This window comes from Carcharhinus amblyrhynchos, chromosome 13 (assembly GCF_965287045.1).
Source record: "Carcharhinus amblyrhynchos chromosome 13, sCarAmb.v2.hapA, whole genome shotgun sequence".
NCBI classification, from domain to species: domain Eukaryota; kingdom Metazoa; phylum Chordata; class Chondrichthyes; order Carcharhiniformes; family Carcharhinidae; genus Carcharhinus; species Carcharhinus amblyrhynchos.
The window spans coordinates 23,510,540-23,533,664 of NC_137336.1; the positions used below are offsets into that span (position 1 = coordinate 23,510,540).

Below are 23,125 nucleotides of genomic sequence, written 5' to 3' on the forward strand. Positions count from 1 at the left end.
GAAGAGAAGTCCCTCTGAAAGAAGGAATTCCTTCTCTTTTCCGTGTTAAAACAGGAGACCCCCCTATTTTGAAACTGTGTCCCCTCATACTAGGCTCCCCCACGGGAGGAAATATGGTCTCAGCATCTACACTGTCAAGTCACCTCAGAATCTATTACACAATAAGATCATTTCTCATTTTTCTAAGTTCCAATAAATATAGGCATAACCGACTGAACCTTTTCTCATAAGCCAAAATCCTTATCCCAGGAATCAGCCTATTGAACCATCTCTGAACTGCTTCCAATGCAAGTACATCACCCTTAAATAAGGTGACCAAAACTGTACATATTTGTGGTCTCCCACCTATGCCTTGTACAGTTGTAGCAAGACTTCCCCCACTTTCATACTCCATCTCCCTTGCAATAAACATCAATATTCAATTTGACGTGCTAATTACTTGCTATGTCTATATGCTAACATGCTGTGATTCAAGGACAAGAACGCCCAGATCCCCATGTACTGCAGCATTCTGCTGTCTCGCTCCATTTAAGAATATTCTGTTTCTCTATTCTTCTTGTCAAATGGATTACCTCACATTTTCCCACAATAAAGTTAGGGTTTAACATCAGGGACTGCCCTTTTAGGACAGAGCTAAGGAGAATATTTTTTCTCTCAGGAGGTTGTGCCACTTTGGAACTCTCTGCCTCAGAAGGTGGTGGAGGTGGGATGATTACATATTTTAAGGTAGAGGTAAATAGATTCTTGTTTGGCAAGGAAATCAAAGGTTATTAATGATAGATGGTGTTGCGTGCTGTGATGTCAGCCTTTTAACTGATCACAACTTTACCCTTAAAATAACCAGACCAAGTCACAGAGTTCTCTTAAACAGCTGTTTTATTCAAGCTGTATTTGTCAGACCCTAGAAAGTGACAGGTATCAGCCTGCAACTAGCCAGACTGCAGGATTCAGAAATTCACAAGCAATTACAAATTCAATTACAAATAATGAGCATACACCAATCATGTTTTGGGAGTTACTTCTATCTACTCAGAGTTAATGATTAAGGCTACGTCATTCAGATATTAAAATCAATCACAATCACTTTACATTTGTTTAATTATAACATTGAATCAGCATGAATCCATCATTGTTTTTACAAGTCATTATGGTCCCAGCTTGTGCCTGTGTCTGTATATCACTTCTTTTTTGTTCCAAATGTCTGATTTAATGAATTTTCTCAGACTAATGGCCTTGGTGCTTATTTGTGAAGACTCTTATAAAGAAGGTTTTTTTTCATAGCACCTTATGTGACTTTTAAACTTACGTGATTATTAACCCTTTCAGATTTAACAATAGATGGTGGATGCAGGGTCGAGGGATCAAATGCCCTATTTCTGCTCCTATTCGGTATGCTTGTATGATGAGTGTCATTGTTCATTTGTTTGAAAGATGACATTCCAGCTTCGGAAATTGAATTTTGCATGTATTCTAAGTAGAAAAATTTCTGGTAAACATCTAACGCCTGGCAAACCACACCAACTTGAAATAATCCTAATTCAAAAGGTAAATTGTACTGAGTTGGTACAGTCAAAATGGTGAGAGTCATAACTCAACAAGTGGTCTTACTTAGCCAATGAACTGGAGACATGACGCCTTTAATATTCATGGCTGTGTGACACAGCAGGGAACATATGTCCTGGAAATTGGGGTATTCCCAAGAAAATGCTAACTTGATTGTTCCATGTGAAATGATTTCATGAAGATTGAGCAACTGAAACGTTTCCAGAAGCTCGTAGCTGGTGGAAGAAATCTACAGTGGTCCTCACAGAGCCTTGTAGAAAAGAATGCAATCAGCAGAATTAGCTAGACTGCATTGAGAAGGCAACCAGGAGTGAAGAATCTACAGTCAAGAGTATTACATCAGAGAGTAGCTGGAACTGAGGAGAATGGAGAACTGTGGCATATTCCTGGTAGCCCTGACACAAATAAATAGCTCTCAGATATAATAAAGCAGAAGGGAATTTTTAGGGGGATTAAGAAGTAAAACTGAGTATATAACATATCTAATTACCCACCATATTGTCATGGCAGGGCATGAACAACCAGAGAATTCCATCCAATATCTCTTTAAACATCTGCAGTGCCATCTACCATCTTCCCTCCAAACTAAAACAGAAAATGCTGGAAAATCTCAGTCAGCCTGACAGCATCTGTGGAGAGAGAATAGAGCCAATGTTTTGAGTCTGGATGATCCTTTGTTTACTTTTATCTTCCCTTTAAACTTATTTACCTGGTCCGCTTGAGCCAACCCTATCTTCATACTCACGAAATTGCCTTTCTTTTAAGTTTTAGACACTAGTTATGGACATACGTTTCTCACACTCAAACTAAACGTGAAATTCTATCATGTTATGATCACTCTCGCCCAGGGCATCTTTTTCCATGAGATCTTTAATTAATCCTGTCTGATCATACATTATCAGGTGTACAGCCTTTTCCCTGCTTGGTTCCCAAAAGTATTGCTTAAGAAACTGTCTGGAATATACTGTATGAACACATCCTCTAGGCTACCTTTGCCAACTTGATTTGTCCAATTAATGTGATGATTGAAGTCACCCATGATTATTGTAGGTGCCCCATTATTTTTTCATGTATACTCTGTTCTATTGTGTAGCTACTACTAGGGAGACTATAAACTACTGCCACTAGTGATTTCTTTCATTTGCTATTTCTTATCTCCACCCTAACTGTTTCTGCATCTGCTAGATTTCTTGCCACAAGTACTAAGCATTCTGTCACCCCTTTGTTCTACTTCATCTTTTAGTGTCTATTGGTCAGCTTCAGTGAAATTGTGGCATCTTCCTCTTTGCCTCTATCAACCTCGCTGTCTCCTTCAGCTGCCTCTGTCACCTTTTGCTCTGTAAATTATAAACAGAAAATGTTGAAGTACACAGCAGCTCTGGTTCTCCCCCTATGCTGTCAGACCTGCTGTGCACTTCCAGCAATTATTCTTCCTATTTCAGTGTTTCAGCATCCAGAATATGTCATTTTCCTATATTAAAACCGTTTGTAATGTGGTTCAAAGCAGTCATGAGACATTCAACCAAAATAGCTGTCAGTCAGCTCTTTGAGTTAACCACTGTTCCATACAGACTTGTAGCTGCTTCAGCCTGTGGTTACGATCGCCAGCCAGTGTCAGCTTTTTAAAGGCTCATTCTAATTTCCATACTCTTGTATTTTCATTTTACATGGATTTTTATACCAATTCCAATTCTGATGGATATGCAAATAATGGGACCGTGAAATTTGGGCATTAAAGCTCCCCCAGCTACCAGAAAATGCAACTTGCTTGCCATTAATGCAGAAGCTGAGCAACTTCTCACATGAAATTGCTATCCAGATCTGTTTTATTTTAACAAATGAATGACCTAGTGGCTCTTTGTTAATATGAATACAAGACGTTAATTTCACCATTTTTGTTATTTTACAAAGGACTGCAGGATCCAGTCTTCAATTTGCTTAAGTGGTGTGAATTGCTGTACTCATTTTAGGTTGTACTGAAAATGGAAGACAGTGGCATCAAAAGGACATAAAATGCAAATAGACAGGTAAAAAATAACGAACTCCTGATGATTAGATGAATTCTTTGTTCATAATATGTTCATTACTTCTTGTAAACTGAATTCTAAAAGCAATTTTTCAGCAAAAGCAGTGTTGTCACGGTGGCTGCTGTTACCATTTTTATTCGCCTTATCTCTGGAGGGCATTAATGCCTTGTTATGTAACCATCAAATTTTACAGATGCTTTAACATAAATGAAGTAATTTATTGGTCCCTGTCATAAAAGATTTACATTGTATTTATGATTCACATATTAAAGTCAGATTTATGCCCAATATGGCACTTGCGACACATTTTAAATTAACACAATATTGCACTTTGTGTAAGTAATAAGCACTGTACTTGTCTTCCCAGCAAGACGTGACACTTTGGTGACACCAAACTATAACACATACAGTTAACAACACCCTTGAGAGAAACAAGGGTACCAATGTGTCTTTCTCTTTATTGGTGAAGAATATGTAATTTTTTGTATTGCTTTGTATTTATATTGTCCTTTATATGTTAGTTCCCGTGTTGGTTGAAAAGGTATTTTAATGTTATATTTCTATGTGATGACATAATATTTAATGACAATAGATTTTTGTGATAACCAATGGCAAATCGTGTGCCTGAATGCAATCTATATTGTTGCATTGTGTACCTGTAAACAGACATTAACAAAGGTTTGTTCAACATTTTATTGTGTTGCTGGTAGACCTTTAATTTGGCAGGTGGTTAGCAGCAGGGTTACATTACGACTGATTTTGCTGCCAACAAGTAATGCCCAAGGCGCATTGTTCCTTCAAAATAAATTAAAATGAAATAATGTGCAGAGCAGAGTTATTGTCCTGTAATCGCCTGCAGATTAAGTTCCAGTAATCTTGCAGTGATTATGTCACAAATACAATTTTTCAGTGAAAGTGTCATTATACATCAATCAAATGCAATATTTTAGTCATTCTTATCGGCTGTGACACCCATTTTAAAAAAAAATTAGCAACAGCAAGTGTGATATTTATATGGTTAAAAATAATTTTTTCAAAGTATGTGTAATTCTGTACATATTAGAGACAATGATTGTGTGCACTGATTACAGTGAATTGCAATTTCATTTTGAGGGCCTTCTGACAATAAATCATTTAAGCTTCATTGTCCTGCCTAAACTGTTACCTGAATCTCTCAATGAGATTACGTCTATTTTCAATGCAAGTCTTAGAGGAGGGAAAAGTAAATGAACAGTGCAATGCTTCATAAACTGCCTTTTTTTCACTACTATAATTTTCATAAATGACCTGGATGAGGAAGTGGAGGGCTGGGGCGGTAAGTTTGCCGACGACACAAAGGTTGGTGGTGTTGCAAATAGTCTGGAGGGATGTCAGAAGTTGCAGCATGACATAGATAGGATGCAAGACTGGGCGGAGAAGTGGCAGATGGACTTCAACCCGGATAAATGTGTAGTGGTCCATTTTGGCAGGTCCAATGGGATGAAGGAGTATAATATCAAGGGTAAGACTCTTAGAAGTGTAGAGGATCAGAAGGACCTTGGGATCCGGGACCGTAGGACTCTTAAATCGGCCTCGCAGGTGGAGGATGTGGTCAAGAAGGCGTATAGTGTGCTAGGTTTCAACAATCGGGAGATAATGCTGCAGCTTTGTAAGATCCTAGTCAGACCCCACTTGGAGTACTGTGCGCGGTTCTGGTTGCCACATTACAAGAAAAATGTGGAAGCTATTGAAAGGGTGCAGAGGAGATTTACAAGGATGTTGCCTGGATTGGGTGGCATGCCTTATGAGGATAGGTTGAGGGAGCTCGGTCTTTTCTCCCTGGAGAGATGAAGGATGAGAGGTGACCTGATAGAGGTTTATAAGATCTTGAGAGGTATAGATAGGGTGGATTCTCAGAAACTATTTCCCAGGGCTGAAATGGTCGCTACGAGAGGACACAGGTTTAAGGTGCTGGGGAGTAGGTACAGAGGAGATGTCAGGGGTAAGTTTTTCACTCAGAGGGTGGTGGGTGAGTGGAATCGGCTACCTTCGGTGGTGGTGGAGGAGAACTCGTTGGGGTCTTTTAAGAGACTTCTGGATGAGTACATGGGATTTAATGGTATTGAGGGTTATAGGTAGGCCTAGTAGGTAGGGATATAATCAATGCAACTTGTGGGCTGAAGGGCCTGTTTGTGCTGTAGTTTTCTATGTTCTATGAACCTCAAAACTAGAATGCACTGATTGATTAAATTATTGTAATAGAAACACAACCAAATTGTATATTGTATAGTGTTGTCATTAATACATTTACAAGCAGCAATAAGTAGCCTGAATGTGTTTCTCTTTTGTACATTTTTTTAAAAAATGTTTAAACTCTGTCAACAACCAAAATTAGAAAAGCTGGCTTGGATGACATCCTGAGTTTAATGGTGCACAGGCGCCGACCTGGCATATTCACAGTAGAAATGACATGATCACTGAAATACCCCAGGATAATAGTTGCCTGTTACTTCAGCTCCCTTGCACTATGAAGGCCCAGTAAAGCCTGAATGTCAATTCCCTTCAAGTCATTAATATTCTCCATTTAAATGAAAGTATCTGGACAAAAAAAATCAAACAGAAAGAATATTCATTAAAATTCTGCAGGGGTTAAATTAAATCATGTAGCCATGAGGCAGTCTTATACTATACTTTCCCCTGCTGCAACTACATTCCTATTTACTTCACGTTTTGAGTGGCTTCCTGTACCGTGGCACCATGGTCAGTTCGTTTATCCACCCTGCTGCCACTGCTTCTATCCATGCAGCTTGAAAGAACCTCAAACCGATTGCACAGCTGCAAAGCCTGAGGCTCCTCCAATTCTGTTTCCTCAATCCCTTACCTGCCTCATTTGTAGTTATCCCCTCCTGTCCTTGACCACTGAGCTAAATCAGAAGATCCGATCCAATTAGTGTGATTGCACCCTGTTAGAAACTATCAAAGTCACTTTCCCTCTTCCTGATATGTCACAGTATCAGCAACTCAGCCTCGAGTTCAAAGACTCTGAGCTGAAGCTCCTCAAGACTCAGGCAGTTACTACAGACAAGTTTACCTTGGGTCACACTGATATTCAAGAGCACCCACATTCTGTAGTCACAACACACCACCTGCCTGTCATATGAATTATGTTAATCATTTTTTCTTAATTAATTTATATTTAATAAACCTACTGCTTCCAATAAACTGTACTACTAATAATAAAACTTCCTAATACTAATAAAACTTTGCAATTACTAATAAGTTACTTGAGTTTTGAAAGATAAATGAGGAACACGACCAACTAACTTACTGTTTCACTGTGATGTCACTCTTTTTAGCTTTCTCTGAATGCAGTTGGTTCACAACTGAATTGGATTGAATAACTTTTCAAGCCTTTCACTGGGCCTCCCCCATCGCTGCCTCACCCTTGTAAACAAATACATTACCTATTTTGTTTTCCTGTAACGTGGAACATTGAAGAGAGTATGTATCCTGACTGAAGAGACCCGAAAAATTGCATCATGAACATAAAGCAGGATTGATAATTTAGTCAAGACACAGCCTTGGCAGAATTAGCAATATGTGCAAAATGAATTAAACTGTGCAGGGGAACTAATCTCGAACTGTGAGAAAGATAAATTCCTTTTGTTAGAGGTAATAAAGATGTCTTTCTGTACCAGCCTGAGGATTCTTAAGAGCATGCAAACATATAAACGTATAAATTAAGAGCAGGGGTAGGCCATTTGGCCCCTCGAACCTGTCCTGCCATTCAACAAGATCGTAGCTGATCTGGTTAGGATGTCCTGCCTCCCCATGATAATCTTTCCTGCCCTTGCTTATTCAGACTCTCGGCGTGATCATACCGGGTCACCATGCAGGTTGATCGACATGGTAAGATAGGGTGAGCCACGAAAAATTGGGTTTGCACCTAGTTTCTCACAATCTTGCTGGCCCCATTTAGTTGGCAAAATCAGCCTTGTGCCCAGGAATGACATGAGGCTGATTTCAATTTTAATGACATGATTAACATGCCAGCAGTGAGCCCTGGATGTTATCATCTGGGTTCATTTACTTCAGCTCCTCACCAGTCCTCACCACCAAGAATCACAGATTGTCCCAATGAATGGGGATTAGATGCGATGCCACACTGATGGGACGGGAGGCCATAGAAGCACCCGGGTGGTTAGGCACAGGGTCGGCAGTACCCATGGGGCACCCTAGTACTGCCAGCCTGGCACCATGGCATTGCCAACCTGGCACCCTAGCACTGCCAGTCTGGCCCCCTGGCAAATCCAAGGGGCCAGGACCTGAAGGGGGCAATGTCTGAGGAGGGTGAACCTAACAGGGGTGGACACTAATGGAGGAAGGCAGGGGGAGCTCTGAGTGACAAGATTCAGATTACAGCATCTGTTTTGCACAAAGTGCCGTAAGTTCCCATTATTTATTTCACTGAAAATAACTGCAAGGAAACCTACAATTTTTTCACCCATTTGACACTTAGGGCCCTATCTTACCATTTTGATTCCATGTGCTGGGTGGACTTGAAACTAGGAGTGTTTCAGATCTGACTTTTAGGCCTGTTCTCAGGTGCCCCCGTGCACACTCTGCCTGCAAAAGTATCAGTGAGTCCAAATCATGCTGCACAAGCCTGTGGGCAGGGCTTAACACACACGAAACCCTGCAGCTCCGATTGGCACCTCCAACTGTGCCTGTGCATAAGAAAAAGATAGAGCACTGCTCCCCTGCTACATCCCTCCTCGGCCAAATAACCCCTCCCCCTGGCCCCGACAGACAATGCCCCATCCCTCACAACATTACTGACTCTCTTATGCCCCCACTCTCTGCCACCCAGACTGATCGTGGACCCCTCTCCCCTTTCCCCTCAAGTAGAGTGATCCACCTTCTCCCTTCCCCTCCACTGACCTCAGGCAGAGTGGCAGCGGACCCCTTCCCCTCTATTGATCTCAGGCAGGATGGCAGCAGGCCCCCCCTCCCCCCTCACTGATCACAGGCAGAGTGGCAGTGAGCTCTCTTTCACTCCCACTGATCTCAGGCAAGATGGCAGAGGACCTGCACTTCCCCCCATTGATCTCAGACAGAGTGGCAGTCGAACTGCCTTCCCCCTCACTGATCTCAGGCAGAGTGGCAGCAGACCTCACTTCTCCCCAAGAGAGGAAGTTTCTCCTCATCTCTGTTTTAAATGAGCAACTTCTTATTTTTAAACAGTGACCCCTAGTTCTAGATTCTCCCTTAAGAGGAAACATCTTGTCCACATCAGCTCTAACCCTAATATCAAGACTCCTCAACATCTTAAAAGTTTCAACCAAGTCACCTCTTACTTTTCTAAACTCCAGTGGATACAAGCCTAGCTTTTCTCATAAAACACTCCACTCATTCCTGGGATTATTCTAGTAAACATTCTCTAAACTGCTTCTATCATATCTACATCCTTCTTTAAATCAAGTGACCAAGGTTCTACTCAGTGGTCTCATGTCATCTCACCAATGATTTGTCTAATTTAAGCATAACCTCCCTACTTTTGCATTCAACTTCCCTTGCCATAAATAATAATGTGCCATTAGCTTTCTTATTTACTTGCTGTATCTGCATAATAGCCTTTTGCGATTTGTGTAGTAGGACACTCAGATTACCTTGAATCTCAGAGCTCTGAAATCTCTCAATCTTTCATCATTTAGATAACAAGCTTATCTTTTATTCTTCCTATCAAAATTTACCAAAGACATTTACCAAGTCTTTGCGCACTCACTTAATCTATCTATGTCCCTTTGTGTCTTCTTTATGTCCTCTTCACAACTTATTTTCCTATTTGTTTTCATGTCACAGCAAAATTAACAACCGTACCTTTGGTCCTGTTATCAATGCTTTTAATCTAAGTTGAGGACCCAGAGTTGATCCTTTGGAAAATGACTTGTTACCTCCACCATCCAGAAAAGGACCCATTTGTGCCTATTCTTTGTTTCCTGTTAGTCAATATGCTATCCATGCCAATATGTTACCCTTGACTCCATGACTCTTTATTTTCTTCAATAACCTTTGATGTGGCATCTTATGAAATGCCTTCTGGAAATCTGCACAGTACATCCACCAGTTCTCCTATATTCGCAGCGCATGTGACTCCTTTAAAGAGCTCCAATAAATTGGTTAAAAGTGATTTCCCTTCACAAATGAAGTGGCAGTCCAGCTACGACACCTCCATCCCAGCAGAGAATGGCAAGATCAAACCCTTGTTGCCATTCCCAGCCACCCAACTCCCAGGAGCCTTGCAGGACCCTTCCTCTGCAGCCTGGCAGTAACAGAGGGACAAATGGCCACTGGACCTACCACCTCAAACCTTCATGGGACCCAAGGTGCCAGACCAGTGTGTCAGTGTCAGGGAGCCTAAGTGGAAGGTCTGAGAGATAGTGGGGGCTGACTGGGGGTCTGAGTAGGGGGGACACACTTATGTTTTTGTGGGAGAGGAGTCAGTCTCTGAGTGTGGAGATCTGGCTGCCATTTAAGAATGGCATCCCGGTCTCGGAACAGTGGGGCTGGCCAGCAGGTTATCCGCTATGAATAAATTAGCATCTATCAGTTGGGAGAATCCTACCTGATAGATGCTGATAACACCATTTGGAAACCCTCCAGGTATCCCGCTGGCATGGGTAATAAGACCCAATTGCAAGAATTGCAGCAGTTGTGTGTCATTGATATTCAGATTAGAGAAAATAACCTTTAGATCAGACAGAAGGACTTAGAGAAATGTTGGGACACTTTGTTAATTCCTGTTGGCCTTTCCATCACGCTTTTTCACTTACCATGTGGACTTTGCGCTTGATGAGATCAAAGTATTAGAAACCTGAATTAAAGAAGCTTTTAGATTGTCCTTGTCAGTTATGCATTTAGTTGTTGGCAGGAGTTGATTAGTGGAACATAGAGTTCCATGGGTCGTGAAGTTGAAACGTGTGCTGGAATTGTACTGCCTCGCCTGCCTGACCCTTGTAAGATCCCACCGGAGGCCAACTGAGAATGCCATTCTGCAAGCCTTGCCCGCCCCAATTATGGGGCAAGTGTGCCATTAAAATTCCGGCCATGTTGTCCTTTGAAGACCAGAAAGGAAAATGTTCAGGTAGTAAGATGTAGAAGGGACAAGAAAGAATGATACCCATAGGAACGTGCTAACAGGTGGTACTGAGACATCTGATGTTCCAATATATTATAAACTTTCAGTCAATAACTTATACTTTTAAAGAACACAAAATGCAAAGAAAAATGGCTCCCTGGGGATCACCTGACTTCTCTTGTGGACTGAAACTTTCCCCTGCGTCAAGAGGGAACAAAAATAATTTTCCAGACTGAAGCTAACCCAATGCCTTTTCCTGAAACCAATTCAAAGGGGTAATTTCAAATGGAATGAGTCATTTATACACGAAGCATTAGTTGTTGCAAACTCTCAAGATGTGAAAAAAGGACTTTGGACTTGTCACATGATAATTCAGCCATGTTTGCTTCCTTTTTATAAATCATCTAGAAGCTGTTCTGGAGGAAATCCATGAGACAACCATCAAAACCAGCTGCATCTCGATTCAGCAGCCCATGCAATAAACAAACAACCCTTGAATGTGGGAGAAAGATTCTCCCCAACCTCTTCCAATTTAGTTTCACCTGTGAGCCAACCAGCTGGAAAGTCGACCACAAGAGGCTTTGCAATTTCTGAAAATTCTTTGCTTTACAGGACCTTCACTTCGACCAAAGCATCAACTTATCTCAGAAATTACAGGCCTGTAATAAAATAGTAGTGTTTGCTTCCCCTCACCTGTAACTACCTTTTTGTGAGTGACAGCTTGGACAAGTCGATTGAGTGGAACTTAATTTTTTTTTAAGCCTTTAGGATAAGTGCAACTGATTGTTGTTATTTTTAAATTCACAAAACACTTCCTGCTGGAATTAGTAAAATTGGGACAATCACTCTGAAGGTATGAAAGCACACACCCCTTATATACAAATCACACTGATCACTCGCAATAAGAAAATGCATAAATTCTGACTGTGACACTGATATTTCTGGAACTTCTGGCAGTTGCAGTGTACAGTCATTTTCACATTCTCACGCTATAAGTTCAAAAGCTATGCAAATAGTAAAACTGAAGACGTCTTTTCTTTTCAATAATATATTCCACGCTACAGCTCACATAGCCAATTAGTTCGGAAGCAGCTTACCATCTTGTTCCCAGGGCACTAGACGTTTTCAAAAAAAGAGAAGCTCTACCACTCTGGTATTCAATCATATTAGTGGTACAACATTTCTTCACTATTCGCTGTTTGCAGGCTTGGATCTTATCAGTGTTTTATGTTTAAATTATCTTTTTTTATTGACTTGCCAATGTTTAAAGCCACAAGCAGTTAAATTTGATAGCCGACGAAAATAGGTGCAGTATCACGATGCACAATTAACTCACACCCAGTGATTGCAATGCAGACGGCATGGCAACTATGTCAGCGCCATTAAGGAAAGAATTCCAAGCGTTTTGCTTAGAGACAATGAAGGATAGTGTGAGAACTTTGAGGTGGTGATGTGTCCATGCACCTATGGCTCTTATTTTTCTAGGTGGTAGAGGTGTTAGATTTGGAGGGTGCTAGAAGGAGCCCTGGCAAGTGGCTGCAGTGCATCTTGTAGGTGGCAAACACTGATGCCATGGTGTGCTGGTGATGGAGGAAATGAATGGTGGTGCATAGAGTGCCAATCAAGTGGCCTGTTTTTCCTGAATGAATCATTTTTCTGGTTCCTCTGGGTTGAGATAATTGCAAGTGCTCTAACCTTTAGATTTACCCATCACTGAGGATGGGGATATTTGTGGAGCCTTCTCCTCTGGTTTGTTGTTTAATTGTCCGCCAATATTCATGACTGAAAGGGCAGGACTGCAGAATTAGATTCAGGTCTATTGATTGTAGGGATTGTTTATCTCTGTCTATCGTTTGCCGATTCTATTATTTAGCATGGTTGTAATGTTGAGCTGTAGCTTCAAAGGATTGGAACTTCATTGCTATGTGTGCCTGATTCTGCTTTTGGCATGCCCTCTTGCACTTCTCACTGAATAAAGTTTGATCTCTCTGCTTGGTTGTAAAGTAGAGTGAAGGTAAAGCAGGCCATGAAGTCATAGATTGTAACAAAAACAGAGAATGTTGGAAATACACAACAGGTCAGCAGGATATGTAAAGAGAAACAGACTCAAGTCGATGATGATGACGATCAGAATGGTTAGCAAAATCTCAATCACCACTTGTCACAATACTTGCTATTGACTTTCGCAGTTAAAAGAAATAAACCATGTAGGTGATACGGTGACATGGTGGTTAGCTTTGCCTCCTCACAGCAGAGGCAACCAGGGTCCGATCCTGGCCTTAGATGATTGTCAGTGTGGAATCTACATGTTATTCCCGTGTCTGCCTATTTTCTCTCTGGATGTTCCAGTTTCCTTCCACAGTCTAAAGATGTGCAGGTTAGATACACTGGCCATGGCAAATACATGGTTTTATGGGGATAGTTCAGGGCTGGTGGTGAGTCTGGGTAAGATGCTCCTTTGGAAAGTCAGTGCAGATGTGATGAGCTAAATGGCCTCCTTTTGCACTGTAGGAATTCTGTTTCTTCAATGGTCTTCTATGGTTTTATACAATGCAGCAAGCACTTGCACACTTGATGCAGCAGCCAACAGAACTCATACAGTCACTAACTTGTAAGCACTTGATAATCTCTTTGAATGCTAAGGAGTTTCTTCCTACACATTCAGCTATACAAGGCTAAGATAGAGTATAGATTAGAAAGTTGAGCTCAAAAATGGCAAGATTGGCATCAAAACAGAGTTGTATGGTTATTGATGCATAATCTGTCAGCTCTGCATACTTTTGGTCAACAGTTATCGGACCTGTGCTAGTTCCTTTGCCAGGTTTCTGATGTGATTTACCCCACAATTACGTTTGATGGTATTTTGTTATTCGAAGGGCACTTTGGAGCATTAAAAAATATGTACAATCAACTGCAATTCTTGCGTGTGTTGAAATGATGTATCATTAAGTTGCTAATGCTGAATTAATGATACAGCTATTTCTTTTGCAAAAAAAATCTTCTAAAGGTCTGTCTTGCATATGTAATGTTCTGTTGCATTTCTTGTATATTTTATAGTACTCAAAGTGTAAAATGTAATACAAGTAAAAACAGACAGATGCAAACACCTTTTGTTCAAGAACCGTATTCATCCAAATTGTTAACTGGGCAAGAACTGGCTATTCATCCATAAGCTAACTCTACATATTGAATTATGGAACATTCCTAATATTATTCTATTATAGCCTGATTCGCATTGAATTGATATTCTAAAACAATTTATTTTGCCTGAAGGCTGACAGAAGTTTGTCATTAAATTGAAAGGCTTTGTAAGATATAAGTGTAATGCCTTCCTCCATATCACTTCACTTCACCAGTGATAGCCATCGTGAATCGTATCACCTAAATGACGTCTAATATCCCATCTCGTAATGCCATTTTCTTCAGCCGCTTGAGTAGACAACATCCAACTAAAATGGGTGATCAACCTTTAAGAAAAATCTCAGAAATTAGCAGCATTTTCTGTGGAACAAGCAATGACCCAGATATACATGAAATCATAAATGCATATTATTTTTGTACAATCCAATCACATTTCAATAATACGCCTTTATAACATACATATCATGCATTATGAACTTGCACAATAAACCTGGTCAACCATTCAAAGTACAATTTTGTGATGTTATCTTCTTTTTCATTGATGTGGATAAAGTGGAGGGTGGAGGGGGTTCATAGGGACAGAAACTGAGATGCAGTATTCTGAGCAAAAATGTATACCGTTAATGGAAATTTAGAGCTAAATAAATTCAACTAACAGATATATAGATCGAGTGGCTGTAAGTGGAAAATGATTTTGACTTTTCAATTTATATTTAACGTAGGTGAAAGACACAGTTATTGGGTAATAATGTAAGTGAAGCTGGCTGAATCTAACATCCAGGGTTTTGAATTTTCTTCTTATGTAGTCAGTTCACATCCTTCATCTTCATGCACCACAACTGATGTACAGTCTCAGTGTATCCATAGAAACAGCGAAGAGATGTCAAAGAGGTAGTAGTGCAATTACTACACCTTAGTTCTGATCTACATAATAAGTTAAAGTGGAGATCTTAAGCTGTGGCACTTATTAAAAGTTGTAGTAAATTAACTCTAATGTGTTACTGATGTGTATTCATTTGTAAAATTTCTATAAATGCAGAATTTCTGGCTATGCAGACTGTAATAAATTATCCCATGTATCTGTGCTAACAAACCCCAAAAAAGCTATCACTTATTCAATCCAAAGCTGGAATATTCCACTCACAGTTCGCCAAAGACATTGTCCAATTACAGCTTTAGATACCTTAATAAATAAAGCAATTTATTCATTAATCATTATTTTTCTCCTTTAACTTCAATCTTTAAATTATCCATTTGTGTATCTTCGTGAAGTGTTGCAACTATTTCACACACTGTTGACCCGCTCATCATCGAATCAAAATGTTTCCTAGATTAATTTCTTTTGGATACTGAACAAGAAACAATATTTGGTGAGTCAACAACTCATGACTCATCCTTTCTTCCCCATGACTTGCCCCAGACTGACAGTAAGCTGACTGCAGCATGCAGGCACTGTTGGGTCAGATGAAAAATGGATCTTCTTTTGGCTTTCATTAGCTTGTCCTTTGGCTAATGTATAATAGGCAGCAATGTCCAATGAATGCACCTAAACCACCTTCCCTTGACCTCTTTTTCAAGAACAGGGATGTTGGTTACCCAGTTAGAATGGAAAATTAATTGGATAATCCACATTTTTTCCTTGAATTGTTGAGGGGCTAATCCATGACCTTGGTGACACTGAATTACGTGAAGACCTAATTAGAACAAATAGATAATGACAATTTTAAGAATGCTTTACCCTAACAATCAATGGACGAATACTATAATTTAGGCAAGTAGAGGAACAAATTACTATTGCTGCTGTTACTTTTTTTCCACAAGATTTAGTTGGTTGCATAGCTGAGTAAAATTTTTAATATTGTACTGCATAATGCGTATTACTTTAACAGAATACCGAACAAGGAATAATAGAAGGCAAAACTAATTCCATTCACTAGAAGATTTCTGAATTAGAAATTATTCATATAGGTGATGAAGTATTGACAACGCACTATGAAATATGTTATGTTCTAGTATCACTAATGGAACATATGGTGAGGTCATTTATATTTTGAATTTTCCTCTGTTTTTGGGATGGGCCCTGCCTTGGGGAAGAGGCTAAGCTGTGGTTAAAGAACATCAAGGGACCTGATGTGCAGTGTGTAAGTTAGTCCACGTGAGGGGATTCGGGTGAGCAGTGGCAGTTGTTAGCCCAGCGCAACTTGGGAGCTGTGACATGGGATTAAGGCAATGAGCAGCCGTGGTTTTCTGCTCTGTGTAGCTGGGGAGCAGGGGCACAGGAAAAGCCATGAGCAGTGGTTGCCTGCTCCATGCGGCTGAAGAGCATTTGTTGACTTGGCTCAGCTGGGTAACCAGGACACAGGAGAAAGCCCAATAAGAGCAATTGTGGGAGGCAATCTGAGCTGGGCTCTTGTTGCCTGTCAACGCATTGCAGACAGAAGAAGAAAGAGAGCCTTCAGGCTGAGTTGGAGCTGCTGTGGAAGAGAGGTTAGCCGTTAATTCCTCAAAGGAGAGAAGCTGAAGTCCCTTGTGAGGAAGACAGAGTTTAAAGGACTTTGTAAATCAGGGTGATCAGTAAAATCTTAGTGGATTGCTGAGTAAATTCCTAAAATTAGTCTTAATTATATATGTCATTTAATGTACAATTTATAGTTTATATTCAACCACAGTTTGCCGGTTAATTCATGTTTACTTCACATTAATTCTGGATTTAGAGCATTGGATATTTAGTGTTTTCTTTTTAGACATGTAATAAAAAATCTTTTTCGTTTAAAACCATGGAATCTCGTGGCTTAATGCTCAGAAAATATCTGGGATTTCAAATTTCATCTACTTTAAACAAAGAAGTTACTGATTTATAACTAGGTCGTAACAATATATGATTGATACAGAACATTGGCTATAGTTAATGTTAAACTGATCACAAACAATGGATTTTGTTTTCACACCTGTATAATGAATTACACATACTTAAATCAATATATATGTAGAAGTTACAACAGGGGAACAGATCATTTGGCGCAACTATTGCATGTTTCTTCTCTGCCTAAAAGCAGCTATTTGGCTCATTGTCTGCCGATGCTTCATCCTGAGTGTTTTAGCGGTTTTAGCCTTTGGTGATATGTCATTGCCTTTCACTCTCGGGAACAGGGCAGGGAGGTGAATCCCGGGTCTACCTCAGCCGGAATGGAAATTCAACCAATGCTGTTAGTGCCATTCTGAATCATGTGTTCGCCATTTAGCCAGAAGAGCTATTCCACCACCTCCCCCGCTCCCATTTAAAGTGGTGCCACAGCTGACTCAGCCAGTCTGAGTTGCTGTGGCAACATGCATTTTTCCAATGCATGTTGTAATCTGGAGCTATTGATAGTAGTAGAGGTTCCGAACTTCTTTCCATCACATGGCTGATGGGGAATCTCTCCCATTCTTACTGCTAGCCTTTGACATGTTTGAGGGATTTGTCGGTCAATAGGCAAACTCTCAGGCTGCATTAGAAATACATTGTCCATGGCTGTCAAGTCTTGGGGTGGGACTAAGAAACCAGTGCATCTGGCTCAGAGGCAGGGACACTCTCCTTTGTACCATAAGAGCCCCCGTGTCAGTGCAAATAATCCTTATCACATTCTCCATGCGGGGGGGGGGGGTGGGTGCGGGGGAGGAGGAGGAGGAGGATGTGGATGGGTGGTGGGGGTTTGGAATGCCTGCAGCAGGGCTTCTTTACTCTGTCATCAGTGTGGGCAAGACGTAGCACTGTTATTCTCACAATCCACAGGAATCAAGCACGATGTGTGCATGAACTTAACAAGCTTGATGGCATAAAATGACAGGGTGGAGTCTCTGTGAGTGAGCAGAGTAATTATTTGTAACTACATACAGTAGTGATCTTTCTACACTTGTGCCTACTTTTACCCATGCCAGCTAGGTGCCTATCACTTCTTAATCTTCCTCACTCTACCACTATATCTAGGTGCTTCCCCTGGATCGCAGCTGAGGTTGAGGAGGCCTGCTGGCTTCCATGCCCTGTTGCCTGAGATGACTTTGGCGGGCAACACCTGGGGGGCCTGGACCTTGGGTGGCCTGGCCTGCTTTTGGGCAGCATGTGTATTGCATATCTTCCCTCGTTGGTGTGCAGGACTGGAGGAGTGTTGCTCTCAGGACCAGGAACTCAGATAGATCCAGTTGTCCTCCATGGAATAGAAGAGCAGCTGAAGTGAGGTCCCAAATCCCCACCATCCTCTGGCACAGACACTCATGGATTCCCATCAGCGTCTGCACATGCCGCTGAATCCCTGCACCATACAGTTCATCTGCTCAGAGGTGGACGTTACGAAGTGAACTATGGTGCAGACATCTCCTGCCACAGAGTGTAAGTCCTGCATCAAGGTCTCCAATGCAGCCTCCACCCCCATGGTGTTGGCCTCATTGCACTGGGGTGATGGTACCATCTCCTCAGACAGAAGGCAATGTGATTCCTCCAGGCAGCCTTGAAATCTGAGGAGGGGGGCTGGGGGGGGGGGGGGGGGGGGGGCGGGCGGGGAGCGGAGGATGTGGGGAAGAGATGCTGTCATTTCTTCCTCATGTCTGCAACTCCGCCTTTACAGTTCTATCAACTCTGGGACAGCCGGGCCCAGGAGCACATCATTAGCCAGGCGCCCAGCAGAGTCCAGAGCTCTGAGTGCTGGTTCTCTGGGGATATCCCTGTCTCCACGCTGTGAAAATTCAGCTGTGGGGTGCTCACCAGTGAGTGACCCACAAGCCTGTCTACTTCGTGAACCCACCGAGGTGTGAGTATCTGCGCTGGTGCTGGTGCAGGTGACATCTATGCCCTGTCCAATGGTGTGGCCCAAGAAGTCTCCCTCAGGGTTGCTCATGTCCGTTGGATGCAGGGGATGTGGTGATGGGCTGCCCTGCTTGGCTGCTTTGACTGCACAAGAAGAGAGATGGCATTAGTGCATCACGGGGGATAAATAATGAGACATTGATTACTCACTTGAGACTTATACTATATACTCAGGATCTGCTCAGATGAGGAGGATTGCAACACACACCTCCAGATGCAGAAAGCATAAGAACAGAATATAGCGCTCGACTCATCAATCGACAGTTCCGACACATCACAGCGAAAAATCACACCGGCCTCCTCAGAAGACAAACACAGGACACAGTGGACAGACTACCCTTCGTCGTCCAGTACTTCCCTGGAGCGGGGAAGTTACGACATCTTCTCCGGAGCCTTCAACTTGTCATTGATGAAGACGAACATCTTGCCAAGGCCATCCCCACACCACCACTTTTTGCCTTCAAACAACTGCACAACCTCAAACAGATCATTGTCCGCAGCAAACTACCCAGCCTTCAGGAGAACAGTGGCTACAACACCACACAACCCTGATGTGTGCAAGATGTGCCAGATCATCGACACGGATGCCATCATCTCACGTGAGAACACATCCATCAAGTACATAGTACATACACTTGCAACTTGGCGAACATTGTCTACCTGATGCGCTGCAGGAAAGGATGTCCTGAGGCATGGTACACTGGGGAGACCAGGCAGACACTACAACAATGGATGAACGAACACCACTCTACAATCACTAGGTAAGAGTGTTCTCTTCCTGTTGGGAAACACTTCAGCAGTCACGGGCATTCAGCCTCTGATCTTCAGGTAAGATCAGAGTCACTGATAGCAGAAACCGATAGCCAAGTTCTGCACAAATGAGGACGGCTTCAACTGGGATCTTGGGTTCATGTCACATTATCTGTAACCCCCACGGCTTGCCTGGCTTGCAAAATTCCACTAACTGTCCTGGCTGGAGACAATACACTTCTCTTTAACTTGTGGCTTAACCCTCTCTCCACTCACATTGTCTGTACCTTTAAGACTTGATTACCTATGAAGACTCGCACTCCAACCATTATTTTGTAAATTAAGTTTGTGTCTTTATATGCCCTGTTTGTGAACAGAACTCCCACTTACCTGATGAAGGAGCAGCACTCTGAAAACTAGTAACTTGTGTTACCAAATAAACCTGTTGGACTTCAATCTGGTGTTGTGAGACGTCTTACTGTGTTTACCTCAGTCCAACGCAGGCACGTCCACGTAATGGCCTAAAGTGTCATGGCAATGTTTACATATCGATTTTGTTTGTCCATTTGAGGATTACATGTTCTTGATCATAATTGTTGTGTACTTTAAGTAGCCAGCAGTTGTCATGATGAAATCCACCACCACTGAACAAACCATTGAGAAACTTGCTAAGATCTTCGCAGCTGGAGTGACAATGGTTCACAGCTTACTTCACAAGAATTTGAAGATAACTTCAGAGTGAGTTGTATTCAACGTATCAGAATCAGTGCCCTATCATCCATCTGATGATGGGCTAGCTGTAAGTTTTGCACAATCCTTGAAACAATCAATGATAGCATCTTGAGACCTAAAATTGTTAACTCAACATCGGCATGGTGGCATAATAGTTAGCACTGCTGCCTCACAGGTTCGATTTGTGGCTTAGGTCACTGTCTGGGTGGAATTTGCACGTTTTCCCAGGATCTGTGTGGGTTTCCTCTGGGTATTCTGGTTTTCTCCCACTGTCTGAAAGACACGCTGGTCAGCTGCATTGACCCGAAGAAGCACAGTAGTGTGGCAACTAGGGGAATTTCACAGTGACTTCGTTGCAGTGTTAATGTAAGCCTTGCTTGTAACAAATAAATAAATTTTAATTGCTTTCTGGCATCCTACAGAAATACAACACATGCAACCACAGAGAGTTCACCCACATCGTTATTCACGAAGTGGAAACTAAGAATAACATTTGATATTTTAATATCCCAAGAAACATCAGCAATAGTAGAGTGAAACCAACAGTCCCAAATTACTATGAGGCAAGTGAGCGCTAAATAATGCTTGTTCACCAATAGCTATATATAGTTATATATATATATATATACTACTAGTGAAAAGTGGGTACCTACAATTGTCTTGGCAAGAACTGGTTCCATCTTGTACATGGTTCAAACTGAGGATGAAGTGGTCTGGAGATGTCACGCTGATCAGTTGCTAGGTTCATGCAATGGGTTGTCAGAATCACCTCAAGATGAACCGCTATCTCCAACTCCTGATGTTGGGCCTGTTACTACCAACGAATCACATGAACACAAAATAGCTGATAATCCTATTATTGCTGCTAGATCTTCCACCGGTGATGAAACCGAGACCCCTCTAAGGGAAGGAATATCTACAGATGTTCCTGAGAATATGTCCAGGGTAAGACACAGCCGCATTCCTGAAAGATAAATTCAACTAGCGAGGAATCAACATCCGCCAGATTGCTTTTGCTATCATTTGTATTGCGTGGTCATGTGGCATTGCCTAATGTACACGGCATATTTATGATGCTATGTATCTTAGTAATTTGTTGTTGTGGCTTTGAAATAAAGAGGAGGGGATGTTATAAATTTGTGATAGTTAAACTTTTGTGGCATGGCCCTTTGAGGAGAACGATCACATGATCATCCCATGACATCATCAGCTCTCCAAGAGGCAGGCAGTCTAGATTCAATACAAAAACTACCTCTGCAATAAATTTGTTTTCTGAATTCTGTTTCAACCATTACGTGGTACCTCAATGTTACTTGTTATTGCAGCCCACAGCATTCATACTCACCCACCCCACACTTCCTACGATCACTGTAATCAATCCTTCTCCCCCACAACACCTAGACATTCTGTAATCAGCCTCTCTCGCCCACTAGACACTGCTATCAGCCCCTATCCACAACCAATACACATACTGTAATCAAATCCTTTCTCCCAACAAAAAAACTGTAATCAATCCCTCTCCCCCTGCCACACATATTCACTGCCCTTCCCTGCGTTCCCCTCTCCCCGCCCCCTACCCCTCCACTACCCCCCCCGCCACACACACACACACACACACACACACACACACACACACACACACACACACACACACACACACACACACACACACACACAGTACTCAACCCTTCTCCTTCCTATCACACACCACAATAATCAGCTGCTCTTCAGTACTCCCAGACACACATTTTAATCAACACCCCCTAATTCCCACACATTGTAACTTCCCCCCCAAGCCACAGTCACTATAAGCAGCCGTTCCCCACCCACCCATCCAAACAAATGCACACACACACACACACACACACACACACACACACACACACACACACACACACACACACACACACACACAATTTTACTAACAAACATGGGAAGAAAATGATCAAAAGTGTGTAAAGTGGACAAAACAAATGCTTGAACATAAAGTCATCTTCAATCAGACAAATGGAATTATAGATTTTATTTTAAATCAAAGGAACATACCAAACATACAAAGACACAATATTTTCAACAACTTGAAATTTACCACCACAGCATTTTCCTGCAATTTTTAAAAACTAAATATCTTGAAGGCAAACAGAATCAAATTACAGGAAATTCCAATTCAGAAGTTATTGCACATTTCCACAATGGATGAAAATAAATTGCAGAACTTTATATTAATAGCACACTGGAAAATGAGCATCCAAATACTTTGAACAATTTTCCATTACTGACTAATTGTGCAGTTATACAAATAGACAACTTTTTTTTGTCTTCTAACTATTTATTGATTTAGGATATTTTACAAAGAAGTCCCACTATTAAGTTCTTCCTTCCATAGAAAAATCACAGCGACAAAGAATTATAATGAGGGGTGTATGATTTTCACAGAATGCAATTTTCACTGAAGTCCCTGAAGCTCACAATATTAGGGAGACTTGATGGTTTGCACTGATGTATTTTACATAAATTCTCGGAGATTTCTGCATAAATAAATGTGGCTTCCTAACATTACAGAGCTTCAGGGATTGTGTGGAAAGAAATTAGCTCCACAAAAAATCTGCTATCCAATTTGGTAATAATTGGAATATGGCTTTGGTTTCTTTTGTTTATTTTAAATTTTGTGTGATTCATAAGTTCTAATGATACCACTAATATATTGAGGGATTTACTATTTCTAACAGAGGAACAAGCAGAATTAACATCAGCAGATAGCATCCTTCACACAGAGTACTTCAGATATATGCATGGTGATTCAGTTTCCACATATCAGCAGAATTGATAGTTCCTCCATATTGTTCCCTAGGTGATGACATTAGCTGTTTTTGTTTAAATAAAACAGAAATGACAAAAAAGTCACTTCTAATTATTTTAACAGATTGACATTTCATGTCACTTCAGATGATGTGA

The 23,125-nt window shown here is 41.4% G+C and overlaps 1 protein-coding gene across 1 annotated transcript in view; it reads right to left on the bottom strand.

Annotated features, from left to right (window-relative positions):
- Window positions 1-2,117: 2,117 nt before the first annotated feature.
- Window positions 2,118-23,125, bottom strand: part of LOC145351769 (gamma-aminobutyric acid receptor subunit alpha-6-like) — a 66,137-nt gene continuing 45,129 nt past the window's right edge. Inside the window, exon 9 of the mRNA XM_080201393.1 lies at window positions 2,118-2,192. Coding sequence (XP_080057519.1) covers window positions 2,178-2,192 — 15 coding nt within the window. The 3' untranslated portion in view covers window positions 2,118-2,177. The remainder of the gene's footprint in view (window positions 2,193-23,125) is intronic.